General features: G+C 42.5%; 1 protein-coding gene across 3 annotated transcripts in view; it reads left to right on the forward strand.

Moving 5' to 3' along the window:
* The window catches only part of RBMS1 (RNA binding motif single stranded interacting protein 1), a 190,594-nt gene that overhangs the window by 142,881 nt on the left and 20,455 nt on the right, over positions 1–27,258 (forward strand). For all 3 annotated transcript variants that reach the window (XM_054044684.1, XM_054044685.1, XM_054044686.1), the window contains exons 5-6: positions 7,017–7,174; positions 11,021–11,100. In XM_054044684.1, the coding sequence (XP_053900659.1) occupies positions 7,017–7,174; positions 11,021–11,100 (238 nt within the window). The remainder of the gene's footprint in view (positions 1–7,016; positions 7,175–11,020; positions 11,101–27,258) is intronic.

Consider the following 27,258-nt stretch of genomic DNA (forward strand, 5'->3'; position numbering starts at 1 on the left):
GAATACAAGTATATAATTTGTAATATTTATTTTTCAATCTTCCCAAATGTTGGCAAGCTTTTGTAATGAGAGAGTCTCAGATTTTAATGCAAGCCTGTTTATTATACAGTAATAATGTTAGTAAAACACTCTAAGGAGCTAATTTCAGACTTGTACGGTATACATTTTAAAGTGATAAGTTTTAGGACACTAGAGTGCAAACATATTTTACATCCAGTACTAAAATGTGAAAAATCCAAATGAAGTATTCTTGCAAAGAACAGCCTGAGTTTCAGAAAATTAAAATATGACTGGGAATAAAACGTTGTGTTGCCCAAGGCAGAAACTTCAATTAAATCCTTTACTAATAGCGTTCATTAAAGAAGAAACTGAAAACCCACAGCTCACCCAGCTCAATGTATAAAAATATAATTGTCTAATAGAACCTAAATAACAAGCTAATTCTAAAATCATTAAAGCTATCCTCATCTCAAATTTGTAGCAGAGAAATCTGAACTTTATGTCAAAAATATTGCTATCGTAATGTAGGCTTTTTCCCTCGTGGTTTGAACAGTGCACAGTAATGAATATTAATGTGAGCTGTAGACTCTCAGTGGATCCATTTTCTTGTCTTCTTTTTCTGCTGACTCGTCTAATGCAAAGGAGAAATGAGATGATCTAAGATAACTGAAGCCACAGGCCCTCACTGTATACTATATGGATTCAGTATTATTTTCAGTAAGTGCCTGAAGCCATCAGATTGCTGCATGACCTGCCTCATACTAGGTAAATCATTTTTTCAATACAAAATAATAATAATAATAAACCCATCATGTTTGTCACTCACTGACCATTTGAAATGCAGTGAAGGAGACATCATTAAGACAACACAAATTTTGCCTTGAACCCAGAAAATTATCAGTTGTGATGTGGTGATATGATTTGATTGAGAATTAAAATCCTATTGACGAGAGTGAACAGACAAGGGAAGAGTCTCTGGGATGGGAATACATTTCTCTTTGGAGGATTCTTTGAACTTGAGAGTTATTCAACCCCATTAGAGGAGATTTGAAAACAAAGCACTCACTTCTTTGGAAAGTAAGAGTCAAGGTGAATAGATGAACAATGAAGATATTTTTATATATGTGTGTATATATCTATGTGTGTGTGTGTGTGTGTATATATACACACACATATTTTATATATATAAAAATATATATAAAATATTTCTTGTTTCTGAATATAGCATGTTTTCTTTGGCATACGAATATATAACTTGTAATATTCATTTTTCAATCTTTATTTATATATGTGTGTGTGTGTGTGTGTGTGTGTATAATATATTTAGATGCACACACTTTACAAATTTGAGAGGTTTTTGGAGCACCACAGATCCTGACCAAATTTTTTCCTTGGAAACACCCCACTCCCCCACCCCCACCACAGCTGAGAGCTGCTATCTGTGACCTTGATCCATGACAGATGTTTGTCATCGAAGACAAGGTTGGTGAGGTAATATCTTTAATATCTGTTGGTGTTAATGAGCTCCTGGAAGGCACTCAGATATTACAATCATACAGATGATATAAGAACCTGTATCGGTCTTATCTACACAGGAAAATTGCTTACAAGTTACACTGGCATAGTTACAGTGGTATAGTTGTACTTTGTTTGCACACTCTTATTCTGGTATGAGTGTTTGCGGTCTCTCCCTCCCTCCCTCTCCCCCCTCCCCCCCGGTTTGGCTTAAACTCCTTTCCCAGTGAGATCAGCTAAACCAAAAAACACTTGCCCATGTGGACAAGGGAATAGAATAGTTCCAGCACAGGGGTTCACTAAAATGGACCCTTGCATCCACTTAGAGTCCCATTGACTTAATTATAACTTCACATGAGCATAAGGGTCTGCCCTTGTACATCTTTTCACAGGTAAAGGATTAATGTTATCTTGATACGTGGCCAGCATTAGTAGTATCAGAGGGCAGCAGGGGCACAACATAGCTTGAGACCCCCCCCAGAAAACATTCTTACCAGCCTTTTCTGAACACCAAATACTCTCAGCTGAGATTGGTAGAACCTCTTCTGCTCCATCTCAAATATTCTCCACCCAACTTTCACCTAGGGCTAGACTGGAAGGTGAAAGCCTCCTGCTCAAAAGAACATAATCTGGCTCATAAAATTCTGCCTCAGTTGTTGTTTTCCCAGAATGGTTTGTGTACAGAGTATGTGTATAAAAACAAGTGGTACTGTATGTTGATGCAAACTTTCATTGGGTCTGTCTCGTATGCTACATAATTTTGTATAAACACAAATTTTTAATATAATGCAACAATTTAATCTTAAAGGTATCTTTAAAGCAAAGCTCACGATCCCAATATTTGTGGCTTTCTTTGAAGCCCCCTCTCAAGCCATGTTCCCTAGACCCTCTGTTAGAAGTGACTTTTCTGAATTCTGCAGCTGTGGAGAGGATGGATACTTGTATAGGAGAACATCAAAGTGTGTAGAAAGATGCAGGGGGCATGGCTGATATGTACTATGTGGAGGGAAGATCAGGGGTTCGGATATGTTCTGTTTACAGGCAGAGCTGGGAGCACCCCTATTATAATGGAAGAGTTGGTCAATGTTAATAAGACTTTTTTCAATTGCTTATAACTTTGCCAAACTTCAGCAATCTGGAGTGAAATTTTCAATTCAAAGTATCTGCCTCAGGCTGAATATTGTTGGAAAATTTCTTCCAAATGGCTCTATTATTTCTGAGAAGAAGGCTAGGAAAAAAATACACTATGTTGCCTATTTTAAAAATTCTGTCAACCTTTTACTTGAAAAGCTTTAGCACCCCTATGCTTTGGAGCAGGAATTTGGCAGCCATTTTATCAAGAATGTGCCATTTATTGTCCCCATGAATCTCTGCACCAATTTGGCCAAGTTATAAGTCATTGGAAAATCACAGTTCAGTTCACATATGCTTAGAAAAAGGTTCTTAAATTCTAGTAGCTAAATTCCTCGAAGATTCAGTCTGCACTGAGCATGCACCCATTCAAGGCTACAGTGATCTATAATGCTAAGTACTCTGAAAAATGAGGTTCTAGGAATCTCAAATTGGGAACCCAAAATTACCACATATTTTGACCTTAATCTCTGTTCCTTAATTTCTTATTTGAAAAATGAGGATAATAATACCCCTTCATCTCATAGGAGTGTTTTGAAAATAAATTCATTAATATTTGAATAAATTATACAAAGGGGATGAACACCATAGACAAACTCGCGAGGAAATTAATAATTCCAACATCAGAGTGGGGTTTGAATAGTGGGCAGTAAGTAAGATGTAGGGCCCCACATGGAACAAGGTGGATAAAACAAAATATTGAATAACTGTTTAAGTAAGCACCATCCATTCTGCTCACTCAGTGAGGCAGGGAAAATAGTACGGTTTCATGTAAAGAAAGACTGTATTTTAATTTAAAGGCACAAAGAGGTTGAAATAAGGTTGCCCAGTCAGCCTTAATTCTGGCATTTCCCAACTTTTCGGTGCTTGACTTTGCGACCTTATTAATGTTCTTTTAACACAGAGGAGGGGTTGTGTGTAATTCTGTATAGGTTCTTATATCATCCTCATCATCCTCTGAGCACCTTCCAGTAGTACATTAAGTGAAGTAACTAACATCTTGTCACATGGGATTCATTCTGTCTCTCATCCTGGCCGTGTCTACACTAGCACTGCCTCAATGGTATAGAAATACTGGTGTACTATACTGGCAGAGAGTTCCTAGTGTGGACACAGCTACATTGGCAAAGTTGTGCTTTCTCCTGGCAGAATAAAACCATCCCACACAAGCAAAACAAGCAATACTAGTAAAAGCTCAGTTTTGCCAATATAGCTGTGTCTACACTAGGGACTTCTGGTGCGATCCCTGACCGATACAACTGTGCTGCCTCTTCACACCCTGGACTGACATAGCTTTGCGGGCATCAGTCTGTCGTGTAGACCTAGACCAGACCTTGTATCCAGGGTGAGAACTGTGTGTATTGTGCAGGGGGTTCTTTTGGTAGGGTTTTGGGTTTCTTTTCTGTTTTTGTTTTTTATTTTTTTAAATGTACACACTGCTGTGAGTTTATATTGGGGAAGGAAGGGTAAAGAAATGTGCATTGCACATGGAGCAGAAGATGGTGGGGTTTGTAATGGTCCTTAGTTCCTTTGTGAATTGTTCCTGACTCCTAGACCAGCCCCGAGAATAGGGTTACCATATTTCAGCAAGCAAAAAAGAGGACGGGAGGAGCCCCGCCCTAGCCCCGCCCCTGCCCCTCCCACTTCCCGTCCCCCCAGAACCCCCAACCCTCCCCCCGTTCCTTGTCCCCTGACTGCCCCCTCCTGGGACCCCTGCCCCTAACTGCCCCCCAGGACTCCACCCCCTATCTAAGCCTCCCTGCCTCGTGTCCCCTGACTGCCCCAACCCTTATCCACACCCCCACCCCCAGACAGACCCCTGGGACTCCCACGCCCCATCCAACCACTCCCCACCCCCTGACAGCCCCCCCCCAGAACTCCCAACCCATCTAAACCCCTCTGCTCCCTGTCCCCTGACTGCTCCGATCCCTCTCCCCACTCCTGCCCCCTGACAGCCCCCCCCCCCCAGAACTACCAGCTCCCCACCCCCCCGCTCCTTGTCCCCTGACTGCCCCCTCCTGGGACCCCTGCTCCTAACTGCCCTCCAGAACCCCACCCCCTACCTAAGACTCCCTGTTCCTTGTCCCCTAACTGCCCCCTCCTAAGACCCCCCCCCAACTACCCCCCAGGACCCTACCCCCTACCTGTACCCTGACTGCCCAAAACTTTCTCCACTCCCCCCAAAAAGCCCCCCCCCCATTTCTTGACTGCCCCCTCCAGAACCTCCCTGTCCCTTCTCCTGCCCCCCCTTACCCTGCTGCTCAGAACAGCAGAACAGGGTGTTGGGCTCTGTGCAAGCCGAGCCGGACACATGGCTGCACTCCCCAGCACAACAAAACCCGGTCCCTGGCCCTGCACAGTGCTGCTGGACCGGGCTGCAGGGGAGAGCTGCCGGCTCAGAATGCAGGGCGGATCCGGCTCCTCTACAACTGCTCCAGAGTCCAGCCCGGGACTTTCCTGCAGCCCTCCCAGCCACTCGCTCTGCTCTGCCGGGGGAGGGGGGGAATCCCGGACATTTTGAGTGTTTTACAAATTCCCCCCGGACGCTATTTTTAGAACAAAAAGGAGGACATGTCCGGGTAAATCCGGACGAATGGTAACCCTACCCGAGAAGGTTCTGTTTCCTGCACAGATGAGCTTTACCCTATGGTAGAAAGCTCCCTAAGGGTTGTTAGATTCATGCTCACGTATGTTTCGTTGCTGTATTTCAGATGGGAGATGACAAAGGCATGCTTTGTTGAGGCATTATCCTGTAGTTAGATTGTGAGGGATCGTGGGCCAGGATTTAAGTGGGTTTATCTTCAAGAAAAAAAAATTAAAGTAATCACAAGTTTATAGAGAAGGATTTGGTCAGTAATAAAGTTTAGAGCAATGGCTGAAGGTGCGGCAAAGATTTTTTTCCCCTCTTGTGTCCTTTCTCAGAGAGAAATGGGACAATTAAAATTCTGTATAAAATTAAGTATAATGGAGGGAAAACCTGTTAGACTACCAAATGTGCACAATCAACCTGAGTAACTGTGTGACCTTGTCACTCTGTCCTTTGTCCTCCCTTTCTTCCCCACTCGTTATTTGTTCTGACTTGTTCTTTTATATTATATTTAGACGGCAAGCTCTTTGGGACAGAGACTGTGTTCCTCTTCTTTGTGAAGCACATTTTGGGGTATTGTACGATAATAATTAGTAATATTAAAAAGCCGCTTCCATCACAAGCTCTCACACAATACCAATCACACTCCACTCATCCCTCCCTATGTCTTCTGTAAAAGCCAAGGAATATAGGTGTACCTTGCAATATGTCCTAAAGCTCATCCAGCCCTGGTTCTGGTGAATCCAGGGAGGAAGCAGTATTTAATTAACTATATTTAGTATTCCAGGTAATATAAAACTGGACACACATTATTTGACTAAATTCATGGATTTCTATAGCTCACTCAAATAATTTTGTTTGGATAAATCTGGAGCTGGTCAGGAATTTTTCTGGAATGTATTCATTTTGACAAAAAGGTTTATCAGGTCCAGGATGGAATTTCTGATCAAAACCAGTGAGAGAGAGGGAGAGCCCAGAACAGCTAATAGCCTGGTAGTCAAGGCTCTCATCTGGGATGTGGGAGACCTAAGTTCAAATCTCGGGTGTGAATCCGGTCTCCCAGATCCCAGGTGCATGTCCTAACAGCTGGGTTATTGACTGTTCTGCTCATGCTCCATCTCACTGTGTGCTTGTGTGTCTGTTTGTCGTCCCAATGTGGAATGAGAGAATTTTCACAGGTTAGGAAAACCATTTCCTGCCCAGCTTTATCTGCATCGGACAACTGCCTATTTTTATTGTTACATTTTGCCAGTATACTTTAAAAAAAAAATGCACTCTATCATTTGTCTTTTCCATCCCTTTTATCTCTTCACTCCAGTTTTTTCTTCCTTTCCTATTATTTGTCTTATCTCTTTTCCTCCTCCATTTTCAGGGTGCCATTCCTTCAGTCTAATTTTTCTTTTCTCCCAGCTTCAATCCTGTTTTTCCCTGAGTTGCTCCTCTCTAATATTTTTCCCTCTTTCCAAAAACCTTAAAACAAAGATATGATATATATGTTAAGACTGGTCATTTGTTCGTACTAATCTCCACTTTTTTTCTGAATGGTTAAGATTAATAAAAAGTCACTCTAGACATGCTTTAAGCAGTTTTTTTCCTTGCTTGAATAATTATACTGAGACAGTTGTTTAAAGTGGGTGATGCAGGGAAAGAAAGGCTTGTATATGGGACCTGAGAATCATAAACATAGAAAAACAGATGTAATGATAGACATAGTTTATTCTTAAGATTTCTTTCAACTCTATTGATTTTGAAAATTAAATGGCAGTTTTTAATTCTGTTTCAGCAACAAGAACAAGATCCAACTAACTTATATATTTCCAATTTGCCGCTGTCAATGGACGAGCAGGAGCTTGAGAATATGCTTAAGCCATTTGGGCAAGTTATCTCTACAAGGATACTTCGTGATTCCAGTGGCACAAGTCGTGGTGTTGGCTTTGCAAGGTATTGTAGTTTGCTTATTTGCTTTTTTCATTCTGTACTATGTAAACCATGTGTCCATCAATAGTGTTCATCATACAAATGTCTTTTTCTAGCTATTGTCAATCAGAGTTTACCCAGAATAGGAGAAAGAAGACGTGATTACAGAAAGCATACCATACTTTTAATTTGAATCCCTTTTTAATTAAGAGATGCAGCGGGACTTTGGTAATTTGTGCCTTGCTTAGCCAAATATGCCAGACTCCCAACTAAGATTTGGGGCTAATTTTGGCTTGCTCTAGGCACCAGTGCAGGGGTTCAAGCGGGAACAAGACTCCACTTTTCACTTCTGCAGGGGTCTCCTTGCACAGCTATTGCTCCTACCTCCCCCACACCTGAGTAAGTGGGCAGGAAGTATGTGGAGCCTTCTCAACCACCCCTAATGATAGCCAACATCCATGGAAGGATTTGGGCTGAAATCCTCTCATCACAGACCCTCCTTTCCACATCCCCCTAAGCCCATCCATTACGAAAACTTATAACAGTGCCTCAGGCTGATAATCAGACCTCTACTTCCCCTAACTAGGGCCTCTTCAAGTGCAAAGGGAAATTCTCCCTGTTAAGTACTGTATGAGCAGAACCCCACCCTGGCCTCTCTAATCCAGTTTTGAGGCTAGATTTCCTGATGGAGGAGATGTGGGAGGTCTCCTGCACTACTGAAATACCTTTATTTGCATCAATTTTTCTGAAGAAAGAGACCCATCACTCTGTATTGTGAGTGCTTGGCATATTCTGGCTCATGCGCCTGTTGCCATTTTGGAGAAAAATATATTTTTGATCCTCCATAATAAATCTTACACCAAAAGCATTTGACCTCTAAATGGGAATGGTTCTCCGTTTGAGTCAATAAGAACAAACACTATTTCCATGGTCAACTCAGCTCTCAAATATCCCGCCCCTGGGGGTCTGCATTTCCTTTAGTTACTGGCTATTTGACTATAGCAGATTTCCATGCCCAGAGTTCTCCTGTGGCCCTTTAGCATTTATTTTCTCTGTCTCTATGTCCTGCATTAAGCCTAGATCAACTCATGGTCACTCTTTAAAACAGTCAAGATCTCTTTTGTGTGCAAGCTGAATGACCACATTTGAGAACTGGATTGGAGATTTCTGTTAACAGTGTCTGCAGTGGGGAGCACTCCTTGAATATATTTAGGAAGTAGAGCCTAAAAGATGTATGATTAAGCATATAGATGTGCCACAAAAACACTGATGATAGGTAGAATTAGTCCTCTTGGATTTCGAAGACCAGATGACTGGATAAGCATTTCTGATAGTTTGTCTATGTTGTGGTAGTTTTGTATTTGAAAAAGTAGGAGAATATAAAATTGTTGGTGCTCTCATGAACTGTATAGAGAAGAATCTGAACATTCTATGCCACCTGACATCTAGTCAGAAGTCTGTTGATTTGTTCAGTCAAATCCAAATATTTTAGAGAGTGAGTTTGCTTATGGGAAATTAACAAGATGATAGGGTCTCCCTGAAATGGTTCTCTTTGCAAGTTGCTTCTCATTCTGTTAAACAAGAGGTATTTGGGGCAAGATTTTACCCTAAACTCTTGTGGCATTAGATGCCAGAAGAGCATTAAAATTCTATCTGGAAAGTGCACAAGAGATCTGCAAATCCAAATCACCATTTGTGTTGTGGGTGTGTTGGAAAAAAGACCTTAGCTTCAAAATCTGTACTTTCTGGGTGGGTTCTCTACTATACTAAGACTGAAACAGCTCTATGTTCATTTAGAAATATGGCTGGCTTTTACAGTAACAGGAGAGGAAACCTATATAGATGAGTTGTATAAGACCATATTTTGACATCTATCCACATATACTCAAGTACTGCAAGTTAGATGTCTGAACATTAATGGGTGAATGCCTTTTTGAGACTGAAGGTTTTTAAGGGACATGCGAATGAATGTACAGTAAGCTTTCAGTTCTTGTGTCCATGATGTTTTAGGAGGTTAGTAGAAAGTAACCTCAGAATAGATTTTGTCAAGTCCAGATTTGAATCTGAGACTAACACAGTGATTCACATCCAGCAATCCAGAGCCCTCTCCAAGCTCTCTTGGTTCTCCAATTACATTTGTGAACAAACCCTTTTGTTCTGTCTGCCCATTTGCTGATCCTGGTTCTTGGCTATGGAAGAATTTCCCAGGGTCTGAGTGTGAAGACTACCAGGAGTCCAAAAGCACCAATTTTTACCTCTCATTGGTTACTGTAGTTTGCTGATGAGTGGAAGGTGATTTAGTCATACGGCCTAACTTGTGGATCTGAGTTTCACAAATGTAATATGCAGATGATAATCCCCTTTAATGATTTTGTATATATTACCTTGACTTCATTTTACAAACAGCTGTTAAATTTATACTCCTATTAAAATTGCTATCTCTTTGCTTTTCATCTCTGGGTGAGCAGTTCCAATTCAGTCCAGGTTGGTAATGACTAAAAGTCAGGACTGTCTGAAGGTAGTTCAGTGTGCTGTGTGAATGGAGTTGGCTTTCTTACTCTAATGCCTAGTGGACATTGCAAAAACCACTGCCAACAGTGGTACTGCCCTTTGGTGTCTGTCTCAAAGAGGCTGTGGTTTGAAATTTGAATGAATGAATGTGAATTAACCCGTCTGTTCGGTACCATTGAATGGACTTTTCACTGCTACTGCCCATGCCATACTAGATGTGTTTGGCTAGAATCCCGAATCTGCCAATAATCACAAACGGGTTCAAACTCTGTCTCAGCTCATGAAGGTCTTCTTGGATTCACAACATATGTGCTGAGCTAAGTCAATGCTATTTGCAGTTCTGGCCTTCTAAACTCACCCCATAGCATCTACTGTTAGATGCCTTGAGGTCTCCTCTTAGCCTACCCTTACCTTTTTGCTGTCCTGACACATCCTATTCCCACTCCACCTGGTGCAAGTTGCCGTTCCCGTAGGACTTTCTGAAGGAGCAATGGAGTAATTAGGTCAGGGCCACTGTGTCCCCGTCCCCGTCCCCCCCCAACAGCAGGAATGGGGAAACACTACCGTGCCTGCTGTGGCTCCTATACTAAGCAAAGCAATAGCCACACCCCTTGTGGCTTAGTTCTTCTTGGGCAACTCTGGCTAGCAATTATGAGCAGTTCCAGCTATTATGTCATTGCCAGGGAAGCCGGTGGATTCCCTAACTTCCATTATAAGGTTTACTGGGCATCTCTGTTTTTGCATTATCTAGGATTTTGCGGGAGCGAGTGTTCCTGCTCCTTCTGCATCATTGAGATGCTAAGCTGCTTTCTGTTCCACTTACTGCAGAACCTAACTAAATTTTGGGTTAAGGCATTGGCCTTTCTTTGTCCTTCCTTATAAAGTTGGAAGATGGTGAAAGAGAGACCCTCTTGAGGAGAATTCAGGGGGGAGGGTTTTCCTGTTACATGCCTCCTCTACCTTTAAGAAGGTGGGCGGGAGGAAGAAATTAGGGAGGGTTTCTTGAAGCATTGGGTTTAGGATCCAAACACCAAGAATCCTGTAGTAATAGTCCCATTGCCAACTCTTGGAAATTGCGTATACATGGCCTAATTTGTATAACCCATATTATCTGAGCTCTGCAGGGCATGACCTAATAAACAGAGAAATTAAATTTTCAGAGTGTTGAGTCTATCACTTTGCACAAAAAGTTAATTCTTTTTAATTTTACCCTTAATTTTACCCTGTTGCTCTCACACACAAAAGGAAGTCACAAAAGTGAAAGGAGAGCAAGAAACCATAGTAAATCTGTTTTTGTTTTTTTTCAAACGCAGAAACCAGACAAAAGTTTAATTTCTATTTTATCCTTTATTTATATAGGATGGAATCAACAGAAAAATGTGAAGCAGTGATTGCTCATTTTAATGGAAAATTCATTAAGACACCACCGGGAGTTTCTGGTATGTTGCTTATATTGCTATTCTGACAACATATATCAATAGATGACTATCCTTACAGTTTAAGCATATCCTGGGGATTGTTATACCTGGTTTGTCATTCATTAAAATGTAACACTGCTTCCCTGGATAGCTAGAATTTTGCTGGTCTGGAACACAGTAATGCCACTTCTGTAGAAAATAACACCATGATTGTTTTCATTTTCACAGTAGAGCTTCACTGGGAAGCTGTGCTGTTGTGTTCCACTCTACGAAGTAGAAAAGCAGTCTTGACCCAAATTCTGCACTAACTTACATCCTGTGTAACCCCAACTGAAGTTAGTTGTATACTCATTAGAGCAGAGGTTGATTGGTGACCCATGGATCAATTAGTTGCTGTTTGTTTTTTAAAAAAAAAAAAAAAAAAAGTGACCTAAACTTACTGTTTTGTCATCTACCCATGCTTTTGTTTGAAGTCATTCACTTCCTGGCAAACTGGATCCCATGAGCAACATCTTTGTGGCCTGCCTACAGAAAATCCTTTTGAAGTGCATTGAATTTTTCCACTCTGGCATCAGAAACAGATTTTCAAGTTCTTGAGCAAGGGAAAAAAGAGACCCACAGAAAATGCCAGAAAAATACAAAAGAATTCAGAGTCAAAATGCATAGGAGCTCATTGGCGAGAGACTATGCTCACACCACCTTCACTGATATCTTGCCTGTTAAAAATATAATTACAGGAAAACACATATTCCATGAATTAAATTTGAAGTCACTCTATATAACACGGAAAGAGAATTTTATCACACAGAGCAGCAGAGTAAATTAGGAAGCAAAATGGGACAATACATGAGGAAAGAATCCATGGCTAAGATTCCAGGCTTCCTTTGGTAACTATTTTACAGGGACACTCAAGAAAGAATTTGACAAGTTAAGGTGCTATTAACACATTTACTGGAGTTCTCCTCCCATTGATGACACATCCTTCATGCCCAAACCTCGGCACAGAGAACACAGGAAAAGGAAAACAACAAACAGCAAAAAAATAATTTAGCTTGTTTAATAACACTACATACATGCCTCATGCTTGAAAGATGACTCCTCCTGCATGAGTCAATCTATGGTTTGGTAGGCATGGAAGGCTGCTTCCCCTTACCCTGCTTGATCTATTGCAGGGTGACATTTTGACCTGAGTGCCTTTTGCAAACTCTCTGCACTGGGATGCGTTTCATAGCCTACCAAATAATAATTGCATGAAAACTGTGGACTTTAGGGTTAGGGGCTGTAACTTCCATTTTCCTGTTGACTATCTTTGCAAATATCCCATGTAGAGAATTATTTTGTGAGATGGAAAATCCATGAGGCAGCAGGTAGATAATGGTACTATTTTCACTGAATGTTAACTGCTCTCTTGTCCCCTTTCATTTTGCTTTGTTTTATAATACTGAAATTGCTTAGACACCACTAAAAGTCTCATGAGTGGGAGCAGACAAAGCTCTAATCAATATTTAGATATTTCTAACCAAAAGGAAAGGACTGTGTGGATTCTGTTCAAAACTGGCAACTGCAAAATTGTGGGAGCTCCTGCTAGTGCTTTTTAGCTTGCTCATTTGCAGCTCTGTGTCCTACCCACGCCTGGATGGGCAGCTGTCAGCTTATCATAGCTGATCACACCCTGCCTACAGTGGGCCCTTTTTGAAGCCAGAGTTACACCCTTGTGCTATCTGCTTTTACCAGGTAGAAGCAGCAAGTTATTGGGCAGGATTATATTATAGGAGTGATTTGTAGAACAAGTGGGATGGGGGCACACACTGTGTAAATGTGACTATCCGGGGACACTAAGATGCACTCATTGTTAATACTACAAATACTTAGTATTCCACTGCTCATTATTCAAATAAGTAGGTGAGGAAGGACATCACTGAGAGAAGCTACATCATTAAAAGTTCAGTGGTGCTACCATGTAGGCACAGCCTGGAGTTGTGGGTGGTGAGAAGCTGCCCTGTCCCTTGGGGAGGATTTCTGTGGAGGTAGAATTGCTCCTAATGCTCCCTGACACAGGCGGAGTTCTTGATATACAGTAACTCCTCGCTTAATGTTGTAGTTATGTTCCTGAAAAATGCTACTTTAAGCGAAACAATGTTAAGCGAATCCAGTTTCCCCGTAAGAATTTATGTAAATAGAGGGGATTAGGTTCCAGGGAGAAATTTTTCGACAGACAAAAGACTGCATGTATATGTATATGTGTGTATATGTATACACACACAGTATAAATTTTAAACAAACAATTTAATACTGTACACAGCAATGATGATTGTGAAGCTTGCTGAGGTGGTGGAGTCAGAGGGTGCAAGAGGGTGGGATATTTCCCAGGGAATGCCTTACTGCTAAATGATGAACAAGCACTTGGCTGAGCCCTCAAGAGTTAACATGTTGTTGTTGTAGCCTCGTACTCTACAAGGCAGCACGAATGGAGGGAGATGACAGCATGGCAGAGAGAGACAGACACACACTCTGTGTGTGTGTGTGTGTGTGTGTGTGTGTGTGTGTGTGGGAGGGAGAGAGAGAGAGAGAGAGAGAGAGAGAGAGTCAGACCTACACTGTGTGTGTGTGAGAGAGACGTGCATTGCCCCGTTAAGTACGCTGACCCCACTCTAAGTACACTGCCTTTTTAAGTAGATCAGCAAGTTGAGACAGCAGCTGCTGCCAGCAAGCTCCCTCCTTCCTGTGCTCCCCTCTGTGGAGATAAGGTACAGGAGCGGGGGGAGGGGGTACCCTTTTTCCCCCTCCCACCCCTGCACAGCAAGCAGGAGGCTCCCAGGAGCAGCTCCAAGGCAGAGGGCAGGAGCAGCACATGGCAGTGGGGGAAGGGACAGCTGAACTGCCGGCAGTTGATAGCCTGCTGGGCAGCTGCCGCACAGGGAACTTAGGGGAGCTGTTGGGGCACTGCTGGTCCTCCCTGGTTCCAAGTCTCCACCAGATAGCTCCAACGGGTTGCTCTTTCTGCAACCAGTGGACAAACCAGGTGGCTGCCAAACAATGTTATAAGGGAGCATTGCGCAACTTTACACAAGCATGTTCTCTAATTGATCAGCGACGCGGGTCGACGTTAAGTGAGGAGTTACTGTAGTCCTGCAGGAGGTGCAGCCGATTCCCCACCCTGCACTGCAGTCTGACACAGAAGGGGACTAGGCCATGGGGCAGCTTCCTGGCCCTTAACAGGCCATGCAAAGGCAGTGGAGAAGGCTCACACCCATGTAAGCGCCAGGCACAGTCTGCTCCTAAATGGATAGCAAGAGGGTAAAAGTTGTACAAAGTAGATGATTATCCTTTGGGGGAGTGAGAAGGGAGCAAGTTTAGAGCCATACAAAATGAAACTGCAGAAGTAGAACTGCATGTTTAAACTGAAACACTGCGTACTAAAAACTTGGCTAAAATCAGCAAACGGAACTGGATATTTAAACACTGTTTCCAGGATGGAGAGTGTAGGAGAGGAGGATTGTAATGAAATAGGTGTAGGAGGAAGAACATCTCTTTTAGTCAAAATAACAAAGATTGGATTTAAATGAAAGAAGTTATAGGAAACAGAGCTGGACCTCCTGGGCAGCATGAGAAGACAGATCAGGAAACCTTAATGGAAAGTGCCCTGTAAAGGCAAAAATAATGAATGCGGCTCAAGTATGTATCCTGACAGTGGAACTTCTAAGGGAGGTGCAGGATAGAACTATTTCCTTATGCAGACTATTAAACAATCAACAGTTACAAGTGCCCAACCCTGAGAGTTAACCAAGATTAATATTAAGCTGGTTCTTTACCCAAATACCTATATCCTGTATTAAGTGCAAACTCACTCCCTCACCCCAATATTGATGTGGTGTCAAGATTACAAAGGGTTGTTTTGGTTTGGGGGTTTTTAAGTCATGCAAAAAGATAAGGCTCAAAGGTCAATGTTAAATCAACCATGTTATAAATCCACAGTAGTACCTACTATCTCTTGAAGCATTTCTAATGTGCCGAACACTAAAGTATGATTTCTTTTAACAATTGTTTCTTTTCCTGGGATTTTGTTAACTATGTTAGATGAATATTTCTCTCTCATTTTATGCCATAAAATGAGATGTGCCATGACTCATGTAACATTACTGGGAGAGCCTTAACTTTTGCATATGCTGCCTTTTTAACTTCACCTGTGCAATTAGTTAGTTTTGATATTACCTTAACATAACTTGCATTTAATTTCCTTTTTCTTTTTTAAGAAAAGTAATTGTCTTTACTGAAGAATGGAGTGTTTAAAGGTTCTCAAGCTGTGAAATCTGAATGTCACTGAAGTGAATTTACATTTAGGAAATGAATCCCATAGCACTGTGACTTTCCCTGCAGAAATGATTGTGTTGTTTTTTTTCCTCTGTTTTGGATTTTTCTTTCATATCACATAAAATATTTGGCAGATTGAGGTATGGACCCCTCTGATCTCCATTGTGGTCAATTAACAGAATTTGGCCCAAATATTCAAGATGGTCGGTAGTTAGAGCAGCTCCTTTAAAGTTATAGTTGTGCTCTGGCTGGAAGAATTGGGTTGCATGAGTGTAACTGAAGGCAGATTTTGGTCTATTGAGTTTAAAGTAACTTTCTACAGTTTTAAAAAGGGTGCCTACGTTTTATTTAAAAATATTAAGTCCAATTTAATTCATATTCTGATTAATTAGCAAAATGGGAGTTTACATGGATTAGTTTCTATAATTTGTGGTGTGTTCCAGCTTCTGCCAACCAGTACTAGCTATTTTTTAGGTGGCATTGACCAACTGCAGATCTCCAGTGAAGTGAGCATTGCAAGTACCTTGCACAACTACAACACACAGACCTGACTTTTACAAGTTTCACTATCTGCCATCATAGTCAATCTGGCCCATTATCCAAATTTAACCCAAGTTAACTTAAATTGTGTTTTAAATTTAATCTTTCATCAGTGATCTGGAATGTAAGTGTGTCTGTGTGTGCATCAGAACTCAAGTGTTTGAATGTCTTCTCCACAACAACTCATGAAAGCAAATCCCAGACATTTTTTGTGTGAAATCTGTTTTATAGCTCATTCCAGAGCTAAAAGCCAATCCAGAGGTTCTATAAAATTTGATGGTCTGATTTATGGTTTGAAGTTCTGAGCTGGAAGACCAAAAAAAAAAAGGGGGGGGGCGGTATTTTAGTTTTGCCCTAATTTGGAGCCATACTCTGCCACCTTTACTCATGCTATGTAATGCCTTCCTCCATGAATAATCTCATGAAATTAGTGAGACTACTCATAGAGTAAGGTACTGCTCAATGTAAGAATCTGGCCCTTGGTAAATTGGTAGAGAACAGAAGTAGCAAAAGAATTTTCAGAAGACCGTAAATCCAGATTGTGGTCCTTATCTCTCTTCTCCTTCTCAAAAGATTTAGGAGTCAGAGTTGGAAAATTCTTTTAACTACCAGAAGAGATCAGTGCTGTGTGTTCTTAATTTTGTAAATTAATTGTAATTTTCTTATGTATCCACTAGGTTAAGCCTGTTGCTTTCATCATACTTCACACCAAGTGGCTCCTTTCTCCATGAGTAGTTCCATTGAAGTCATTGGGACTATCCATGGTGTAAGGTACTATTCACTGCGAGTATGGGAATCAGAATCTGACCCTTAATTTTTATTATTAGGTCATTATAGAACAATTTGTTTTCATAAAGTTGTTTGGTACTATCTGTAGCAGTGATCTCTATTAACTATCAATATATAGTAGAATCTCACAGTTACGAATGTTCATAACTCTGAAATGTTTGTAACTGAACAAAACATTATGGTTGTTCTTTCAAAAGTTTACAGCTGGAAATTGATTTAATGCAGCTTTGAAACTTTATAATGCAGAAGAAAAATGCTGCTTTTAACCATCTTAATTTAAATGAAACAAGCACAGAAACAGTTTCCTTTTCTTGTGAAATCTTTTTTTAAACTTACCCTTTATTTTTTTAGTAGTTTGTTTAACACAGTACTGTACTGTATTTGCCCTTTTTTTTTGGTCTCTGCTGCTGCCTGATTGCATACTTATAGTTCCAAATGAGGTTGTGTGGTTGACCATTCAGTTCGTAACTTTGAGGTTCTGTTAGAGAGTTAGATACAGGCAAGTGCCTGTGCATGTTCTAGCAATCTTGATCTAAATTCTCAGACAAAAAAGTGCAGCATTCTGGAAATGTATTTGCCTGTCACAAATACATTTTAAATTGAGGGTTTTTTTTTTCTTGACTTAATAATGAAAATGAAAGTCAATTATAGTATCCTGTGTAATATTTAATTTTAAACAGACCCATAGTCTTTAGTTTTCAAAGTACTACTGATTTTAAAAAATATATATATATATAGAAAACATGTAACTGAAATTGTCAGAGGGAGCCTGGAAATTTTGGCAGCTCAGTGGTGGGGACAGATAAGGTTTGGCATCTAGGAAGGTGTGGAATGCAATTTGGAATTGATGGATGTGCACATTACCTGGATGTTCCTGCTAAAATGATAAGCTGAAATAGTTAAATGCTAAAATGTAAATTGTCGTCATTAGGTTTCAAAAGTTAATACTCCATTAGGGTTACCATACGTCCTCTTTTTCCCGGACATGTCCGGCTTTTCGGCAGTCAAACCCCCGTCCGGGGGGAATTGCCAAAAAGCGGAACATGTCCGGGAAAATGGCGGCTCTGTTTAAGAGCCCGGCTGCCTGAACGCTACTGGCTTCGGGCAGCCCCATGCCTGGAGACCCTGCGCCGCTGGAGCCCGGGAGGGGAAGTGCCCGGCTGGGGGCGCAGGGTCTGGAGGCACGGGGCTGCCCGAAGCCGGTAGCGCTCCGGCAGCCCGGCTCTTAAATAGAGCCGCGGGGACTGGAGCCTCCAGCCGCCGGGGCTGTGTGTAACTGACACAGTGTCAGTTACACAGAGCCCCAGCCGCTGGAGGCTCCAGTCCCCGCGTCTCTATTTAAGAGCCGGGCTGCCCGAGCGCTACCGGCTTCGGGCAGCCCCATGCCTGGAGACCCTGCGCCGCTGGAGCCCGGGAGGGGAAGTGCCCGGCTGGGGGCGCAGGGTCTGGAGGCACGGGGCTGCCCGAAGCCGGTAGCGCTTGGGCAGCCCAGCTCTTAAACAGAGCGGGGGCGGCTGGAGCCTCCAGCCCCCGGGGCTCTGTGTAACTGACCCAGTGTCAGTTACACAGAGCCAAAGAGGAGAAAAGCCTCCAGCCCCCAGGGCTCTGTGTAACTGACACAGTGTCAGTTACACAGAGCCCCAGCCGCTGGAGGCTCTGTTTAAGAACCGGGCTGCCCGAGAGCTACCGGCTTCGGGCAGCCCCCTTGCCTCCGGACCCTGCGCCCCCGGCCGGGCTCCGGCGGCGCAGGGTCCGGAGGCACGGGGGCTGCCCAAAGCCGGTAGCGCTGGGGCAGCCCGGCTCTTAAACAGAGCCTAAGAGGAGCGGAGCAAAGCCTCCAGCTGCGGGGGCTCTGCTCCTCTTCGGCTCTGTGTAACTTATACAGTGTAAGTTACGCAGAGCCGCCGGAGCCCCGGAGGGGAAGTGCCCGGCTGGGGGCGCAGGGTCCGGAGGCAAGGGGGCTGCCCAAAGCCCGAGCGCTACCGGCTTCACGGTTTGCTGGGCAGCCTCCAGACCCTGCGCCCCCGGCTGGGCGCTTCCCCTCCCGGGCACCAGCTGCGCTGGGGAAGCGCCGGCTGGGGGCGCAGGGTCTGGGGGCTGCCCGGGAAACCGTGATGCTGGTAGCACTGGGGCAGCCCTTTCCCCCTGGCTGGGAGTGGGAGGGAGGAGGGGGCGGAGTTGGGGCGGGGCTAGGGGTGGGGAAATGGGCGGGGCCATGGCCCGTGGAGGGTCCTCTTTTTTTATTTATGAGATATGGTAAACCTATACTCCATGGAGAATAATAGGGCAGTTAACATCTCTGAGCTATTGGGCAGACACCACAACATCAGTTTTGCACTTGGTTAAGTTTCAAAGGCTTTCTTCACAACCATTTTATTATTTTAAATGAAAGCTTAGATTCTGAAGCATAATTATGTGGCAAGAGGTGAATTGCATGGCTGTGAAATAGAGTTTTTCTAGGGATTGTCCATGTGTATTCCACTTCTGGTGAGTGTGCACACCATGAATGAGGGATCAGAATCTTTTTGAATAGTAGTATCCATTGGGACTGCACCTGCACTTTGCATGCCCCCTGGAACCCATAGCCAAGGGCATAAACGTCAGGGCAGTTCCATTTACCCTTAAATTCCTTCTTACCCCCGACGCTTTGAGACAGAACCCTTTAATGTCCCCATCTCTGCACACTGTGCAGTTGTTTTCTCTTTAGTTAGTATATAGTTAGTGCAATTAGATTTACAGACTTTAAGCTCTTTGACAAAGAAAGAAGTCTTCAAATCTGGGAGGTGCCCTGGCACTGGACCGTCCTGGACATGGAGGCATTGAAGTCTCCAACATTCAAATCCTGTCCCTTCTGCGAGGTAATTATTTCCATTAATGATGACAGTCTAAAAACATCATCTGCCACAGGGGAAGCACATATACCACACATATGCTGTATATGCTGCTCCTTTACCAAAAGGACCCAAAAAGTGGAAGAATTCCACGTGAAGCTTTTCCTCTTAGAGGTTCGTGACTGCTTTATCGGTTCCTGAAGGGGAAAAGACAGCCACACAGGATCAGACTGACTCTTAGTACCTTGGTAAGCCAAGGATTTACCTCGAGATCCAGAGCTCATTTAGCATTGAGAAAGCCTTACTCCTCAACTATCGAATTGACCGGAGTTTCCATACCCTCTTCTCTGAGGAAAGAGGAAGTAAGGAATATCACATTCATGGTGACCAGAGACCTAGATCTCCCTTTCCTGCACTGAATAGATCTAGCTTGGGAAGCAGTTCAAGGCCCAGAGTAGGTCCAACTGTAGCCTCAACACCACTCAGATACATTGGAATCCAAGTATCTGGCACCAAAGATCTCAACACCAAAACTGCAGCACCAAAGCAATGGGCACAATCATCAGAGCTTCCCTTGCCAGCACCAAAGAACCCAGCACAAGCATCTAAGCTCCCACCCTCAGTACTGACATCAGAGCACCCCAGATTGCGCTTTGCAGTACTGAACACACTTCCGGAGTGCCAGGAACATTCTCAGAGCTGACTTTGTTGTTGCCCACGAGGTTCACCAGAGCAGGACACAGTATCCAACCAGCCAGTCACCATTTTTGGCCTCCACTGGGACATTATTGGCCCCAGCACTGACTACAGCCACCACCTCCATCCCAGTACAGGATATTGTGGGACCTTAAAATCCCAAAAAAATGGCTCCACCTATGAAAGCATTATATTCTTCATAGGGGGGAGGGATAGCTCAGTGGTTTGAGCATTGGCCTGCTAAACCCAGGGTTGTGAGTTCAATCCTTGAGGGGGCCACTTAGGGATCTGAGGCAAAATCAGTACTTGGTCCTGCTAGTGAAGGCAGGGGGCTGGACTTGATGACCTTTCAAGGTCCCTTCCAGTTCTAGGAGATAGGATATCTCCATTAATTTATTATTATATTTATTATTATTCCTGTTCCTCCTCTACTTCTGAAGGGCTTGAGAAAATGTCACTCATGTATTTGCCCACTCATTGCCCCATAAACCAAGCTATTCAGACAGGGAATCCAGAAGATGCTCTTACATTGCAAAGACATTGAGACTTTCTTGGGAGCAACATCAGCCCATGCCACCCATGTCAAAGACACTACCAAGTCTCCACTAAGAGAGTTGAATATTTTTATAAGCATCCAACACCCGTCCTTGGAAGTGGCTGACTCCAAAAGAAATCTAAACAGCGGGGACCACTTAAGGCAACATCTCGGGATAAGGACCCCAAAAAGCTGGAACTCTTTGAGCATAAGACATACTCCTCAGCCAGTATACGGATATCCATATCAAATTACCAAGCACTCATGGCTAAATACACCTTCCTGAACTCGCATCAACTGTTGCTCCTGCAGGAACACACAAAGGAGCTCAAGTCGCTGGTGTTAGAGGGGTAACTGGTTGCATGGACCTCATTACAGGCCACTAATGCCGTGGACATAGTAGCTCATGGTATGGCAACTGCAATCACAATGCACCGGGCCCCTCTGGAATACTGAAGGAGGTCCAAATGAACATCAAGGACCAACGCTTTGAAGGCTGCGATCTCTTCTTCCTGACAGAGCCCTGGACATATGAAAGGACTCATGGGCCACCATGTGCTCTCTGGGGGTGTACATCCTAGTCCCCAGGAGAAAATAATATAGGTCTCAGAACTATCGAACAGAGACAACCTCCTTCATACTACTGCAGCTAGCAAAGATTGTCCAAGCCTCTAAGGAAGAGGCTGAGGTTTCAGAGGAAGAGACACTCTTCCCGTTTCTCCTCCACCACACATTCTGCATCGACCTTCTATCAGCAGTTCTGATAGTACAGTCAAGAGTCGCTTAGACCCACAGGATCTACCTTTCTCTCCTTCCTCCTTGCCCCTCTCACATCCCATCTCTGTTTAGGAACTGTTTTGGGGAGTCCTGAAAACAGATAACCTCAGACCAGTGGGTCCTGGAAACAGCCGACAAGGGGTACTCCCATCCAGTTCCAGTCCCGCCATCTCCCTTTCTCCATCACTCTTCAGGACCGGTCTCACAAGATATTGCTAAGAAAGCAAGTGGACTCCCTTCTGCAAAATGGAGCTGTAGAAGTAATCATGGAGTTCGAAGGCAGAGAGTTTTACTCTCATTTTTTCCTGATCCCAAAAAAGAAAAGTGTTTGGTGCCTCGTTCTGGTCCTTCAACTCTAATTTGTCAGTCATTTCAAGTTCAGGATGGTAACATTAGCTTCTATAATTCCTGGCTTAGATCTGCAACATTGATTTATGTCTTTTGACTTGCAAGACATCTTTTTGCACATTACAGTTCATCTGGCTCACAGAAAGTACCTCAGGTTCCTGGTGGGAAAGTCTCAACACAAGGTGCTTCCCTTCAGACTCTCCATGGCTTTGAGCGAATTCACCAAGTGGTTGGCGGTTGTGACAGCTCATCTAAGGAGACAGGGATTCAGATCTACCTAGCTACCTGGAGTTCTGTTCACAGCTTTACTCCGCATTCCTCTTTGGTAGAGTGTTCCAGTTCAGAGCACCCATCTCCAGGAAATGAGCTCACTGTTTGTGAGTCACCAGGAATGGAATCCATATGGACAATCACTAGAAGGAGAAAGGCCGGTTACTCAGCCTATAGTAACTGGTTCTTCAAAATATGCTTTCCACATGCATTCCATGAACTGCCTTCCTTCCCTGATATTATGGAGTTCTATCTCAGGTGAACTCTGCTTTAGTGAAAGAACTGATGGACGGTTGCAGCTGACCCACTCTGTGCCCTCAGCTACAGGGTTCAGATGCGGCCCCAATGGACAATACTATTCAAAAAAATTCAGATCTTGTGGGCATGGAACGAGTATGTACCAGAGGTGGAATACATGTGGACAGCACCTTTTGAAAGAACCACAGTTACTGTAGGCCTTGGAGTTATTGGGTAAAACCTTGGCCCCTCTGAAGTCAGTGGGGCCAGGATTTCACCTGTTAAGTCTAAAATAAAATGTTAAATTTAGGATAACATGTTATTTTTTTCTTAATTCTCTCATCTTGTGCCTGCTGTTTAATTTTAAGGAACAGTTATTGAAGAGAGAGAGAAATTAATTGTGACAACTCAAAATGTGCTACTGTGGCACTATTAGAAGGATCAGGGAGATGACGTTTGGCCCCTGAGCTTTATATTCAACAAAACGAGGATTAATTTGATGACAGTGGAGTCCATTCAGTTTCTCTCTCAAAAAAAATAAAGCTACCGATATTTGTTATGATTTTGGGCCTACACTAGACAGACATGATTTAGTTTAAAAAAAAAATCCAGTTTTTGGCAAAAGTGTCTAGCTGTATGGTCTTTCTGCATCGTTGTAGTGATGTTTTAATGTCAGAATTCATTGGTACCATATGCTTTGTTACTTGGCAATATGCTGTGAAAAAAATACTAAAATATGCAGCATTTAAGCAAACTGTTTAAAAAAGTAGTATTTTAAAACCACCTTGTTGAGTTTTCTGTATTTTAAATGCAAAAGTGAATGCAACTGTAATGTTGAGAAAATTAGCATTCAGAAGTAAAGGAATTCAAAACTTTAGTGTGCTACAGTAACACTAACTTTGCCACTGTATATTTTATGGTAAATATTTGACAGCTCAGCTCAGAGTATATGAAGGTATACATTTAACAAGCAACACAGACTGCTATTGTACATACATGTCCTGTATATGCAACAGAAGAATTTACATCCTTATAGAAAACGTAGCATTTGAATTGCCTGAGTAACATTACAGTCTTCTTCTCCTTTTAAAGGGGGGAGGGAGAGAAGAAATTTGTGGTAAGGTGAAAAAGACTTCATGAGAGGTGCAGGTGTTCTGTACTTCCAGCCATGAAGCACTAATCACTCTACCAGTTTAACTGAGGAAAAATGCATGCAACAGATAAAGAACACCTCAGTCTAATAGCACAAAGGACATCACTATAGTAGTTTATTACAACTACCGGTAATTATATAGGATGGGATTTTCAAAAGCACCTCAGTGATTTAGGAGCACAAATTCAATTGGAAGTCATGAGACTTGTTTCCAACCCACTGAGGTGTTTTTTAAAATTCCACTCTCTTTCAACGATATAATGACAGTTTCTATACTACAAATCTGTCTAATGTCTATCTAGGTAATTAAATGGTCCCCATCATGTTAGGTGCCTGAGCACTTCCCAACTATTAAAAAATAGAAATAACTATATATCTTTCTTCCTTCCCAGCCTGATGGAAAAATAGCTTGACTAGCAGGTAGTTGGTTTTTATATGTCTGTATGTTCAAGTGAAATGTGTATTTGTGGAACTTACTAAAGGAAATCTATGCTGCAGAAATTAATTTTTTATTTTTTTTAATTATTATTATAATTATTATTTTAAATATCTGAATGCAGCGAGGCCTGTCATTCTTATGTGTTTCAGGAGTGAGTTCCATAGTGTAGGATCAGATTCTCTGCAGGTTGTGTCCTGTATTCAAGAGCCTCCCATTGGTGGCTGACTGGTTCATGGTTCTGATGAACATAGCTTTTATGGGAAGTCATGGTTGCAGAGGGGGAGCTAATAGTTAGGCTCAAACAGGTGATGCATGTGGGGGTCTGGACAGAGAACTTGAATTGCAGTGGGTCAGTCCAATTGGACTGGGGAGTCAATTCAAAAACCAGAGCACTATGCAGTGTGCTCACAGCAGTTTGTGGACTTAATCCTATGGGTGGCTGCATTTTATACCAGTTGGAACTTGCAAAGCATATGGCTTCATTTCTGGGTATAAGTAGCAATAATCAAGCCTGGAAGGCAAAAACACATGGATCACCACGGCCAGGTCCATGCCCAAAACGTGGGGCACAATCTTCAGGCAAGTTGCAGGTGGATGTGGGTTGCTGGGTTTTTTTGTTGTTTGTTTTTTGCCATGGCTATTTGGCTATTGAGAGTCCAATGCATAAAAGTAATTTTTCAATCATTTATACATCGTTTGTTTGACTTTTTTTCTTAAATTTGTCAGGGGACTGTTTCCACTGAGCTATGCAGAAAGTTTTGTGTTTTCTTTTTTCAAATGTTTGATCAGATTTTGTTTGGACAATACAAAGTAAATCACTCTTTTGGTATAAGAACACAGGTGGAAAACATAACTTCCAAAGGAACCCTTGTGTGAAAGTTTTGCACATCTCACTGTAGGGGTTTATAAAGAAAGAATAATGCAGCTGTAAGTGTTCACTATCTGTGAACGCTATACTAATATATACCCGTGTGGTTGGAAGTATATAACGGGAATTTTTTAACACCTTTATATGACTCAAGCCAATTTCTCTTCACCACATCAAAATTTACAGTATATTTTTAGAAAATACATCTCCTTCCTGTATCATTAGACACAGTTTAAAGTAACCTATAAAAAAACCCAGACATATATAGGATCACTGGCTCCTTCTGTGCCATAAATGTTTCCCTGTGTTAAATCATAAGCTTACATGCATTACAATGGATGCATCAAAATGCTGAAATCAAGGAGTTAAAAATATTTAGGGCCAGAGTCCAATATCTTTACTCACTATGAGTAGCGCCTGATCCAGAGTAGTCCCATTGACTTCAGTGGGACAATTTGTGGAGTAAGATGCTATCCAACATGGGCAGGAGTATAGAAATATGGCCTTTCTAGTACACGTCCTTCAGTACCTTCATAAGAGACTTTCCCCAAAAAGATATAGAAGGATAAGAAATAAAAAGCCCCTTCTAACAACAGTAGACATCAGAGATGGGAAATGACTCTTGGCTTTAGAGTCCATTTCCTTGCTAGTGCAGCATTGCTCCCTATAGTATGTTTGTCAGTATTTGTCCTTTCCATTTGGGGCTTCCACCACTTCCCTTGTGGGACTACTCTATGGTCCTATACATCTCAAAGAATTTTTTTTCCATATTGTCAGCCTAAATTGTCCCTATCTTAATTTATCACTATGCAATATTAAGTAATTTCCCCTTAACATTTATTTTTAAGTGTTTTCATGGAAGGTGCCAGATTTCTAGACCCAGACACTGAATATTTCCATTTGTCTACTGAATACACCTCTACTCCGATATAACACGACCCAATATAACACGAATTCGGATATAATGCGGTAAAGCAGCGCTCTGGGGGGGCGGGGCTGCGCACTCTGGCGGAGCAAACCAAGTTCGATATAACACTGTTTCACCTATAATGCAGTAAGATTTTTTTGGCTCCCAAGGACAGCATTATATCGAGGTAGAGGTGTATATACAATGTAGGCAGTAGCGGTGCAAGCTTCCTCACTGATATGCCTCATATTCAACCTTGACCACGAGGGACCACCTGTGAGGGTGTTTCTGCCTCTGAGTCCATGCATCTTTCATGGAAAGACTGCCAAGAAGTATGCAGGTCTGATGTGAGTATTTTCCCAGTAGAACCAGAAATAGTATGAATAATTGATTTCATATAGGCCAGCCCCAGATAATGACTTAACCACCCAGCCTGAGGCAGACTTAAACTGATGGCTTAGAGGTGAAAGTCTTTGCCTTGTTATTAATCCTCTGAGCTATCCAGTCCACACTGTTTGAAGGTTCAGAAACAAGTCATACAAAAGATGAAAGAAGCAATCAGCTTTAGCACCTTTAGACAGTATGAATAGCGTTTGGGCACTAATTATATCTATATTGAAAGATTTTTGCTTATTTTGTTACAGGTGTGCTACCATTTTGATTCTTGTCTCCTAATCCTATATGTCTACTTCACATTGGAAACCTACACGTTTTTAGATCCAGTCTTCTCTCACTGGAGTGTTACCTATTAGAGAAAGGATAAAGGAGTGTCATGAAACAGCATAGACAGCTGAGTAGTAGGAATTATTGGCAGTGATTTGTGAAGAGCCAAGTCACAATAATACTTCCACCCTGTGGGAGAGGTGGCGTGGGAAAAGACTGTGCATCAGTGAAAGGTGCTCAGAAGGGTGATAATTTAGGGTAATAATAGGGAACGAGTAAGATGCAAACTTTTCCACCTATATTTTCTCATTATGACTGCTTACATTTTGAGATAAGAAATAGAAGTGATCATGGTTAGTCTGCTATGTAAAGACTAGAAAAGGGAAAACACCATCAAGCTGTAGGTGATCCCTTTTTCTGAGGCTGACCAAAGAGTGGGGTAAAAGGAAAATAGTCAATAATTTCAGGTTTCTGTTCTGGGCTCTGTCCCCTCTGTGCTGCAGAGGTGAAAAGGGGAAAGCAGCTGGGAATCTGCCGGTGTAAAGTGGCGTAAGACTGGATTAAAAGCCTACACTGCTTCCACATCAAACCTTCAGTGTTGTGGCATGACAGGGGGAGCAGAAGCAGTGTTAAGAAAGGGAGTTTTGTGCCAGAGTGCCTGAGCTCTGGCTATTCTGGCCTAGCCGAGCAGAATGTATGCACCTGTGAGAAGCTACTGAAACGTCTAAGGGCTGCTATAACTGACAATGGGAACCTGACCCAGAATGCAAGAAGCCCAAAAGTGACATAAAGCCCCACGCCCCAACCCACTATCT

Source organism: Malaclemys terrapin, chromosome 11 (assembly GCF_027887155.1).
Source record: "Malaclemys terrapin pileata isolate rMalTer1 chromosome 11, rMalTer1.hap1, whole genome shotgun sequence".
In the NCBI taxonomy this organism is placed as follows: Eukaryota; Metazoa; Chordata; order Testudines; family Emydidae; genus Malaclemys; species Malaclemys terrapin.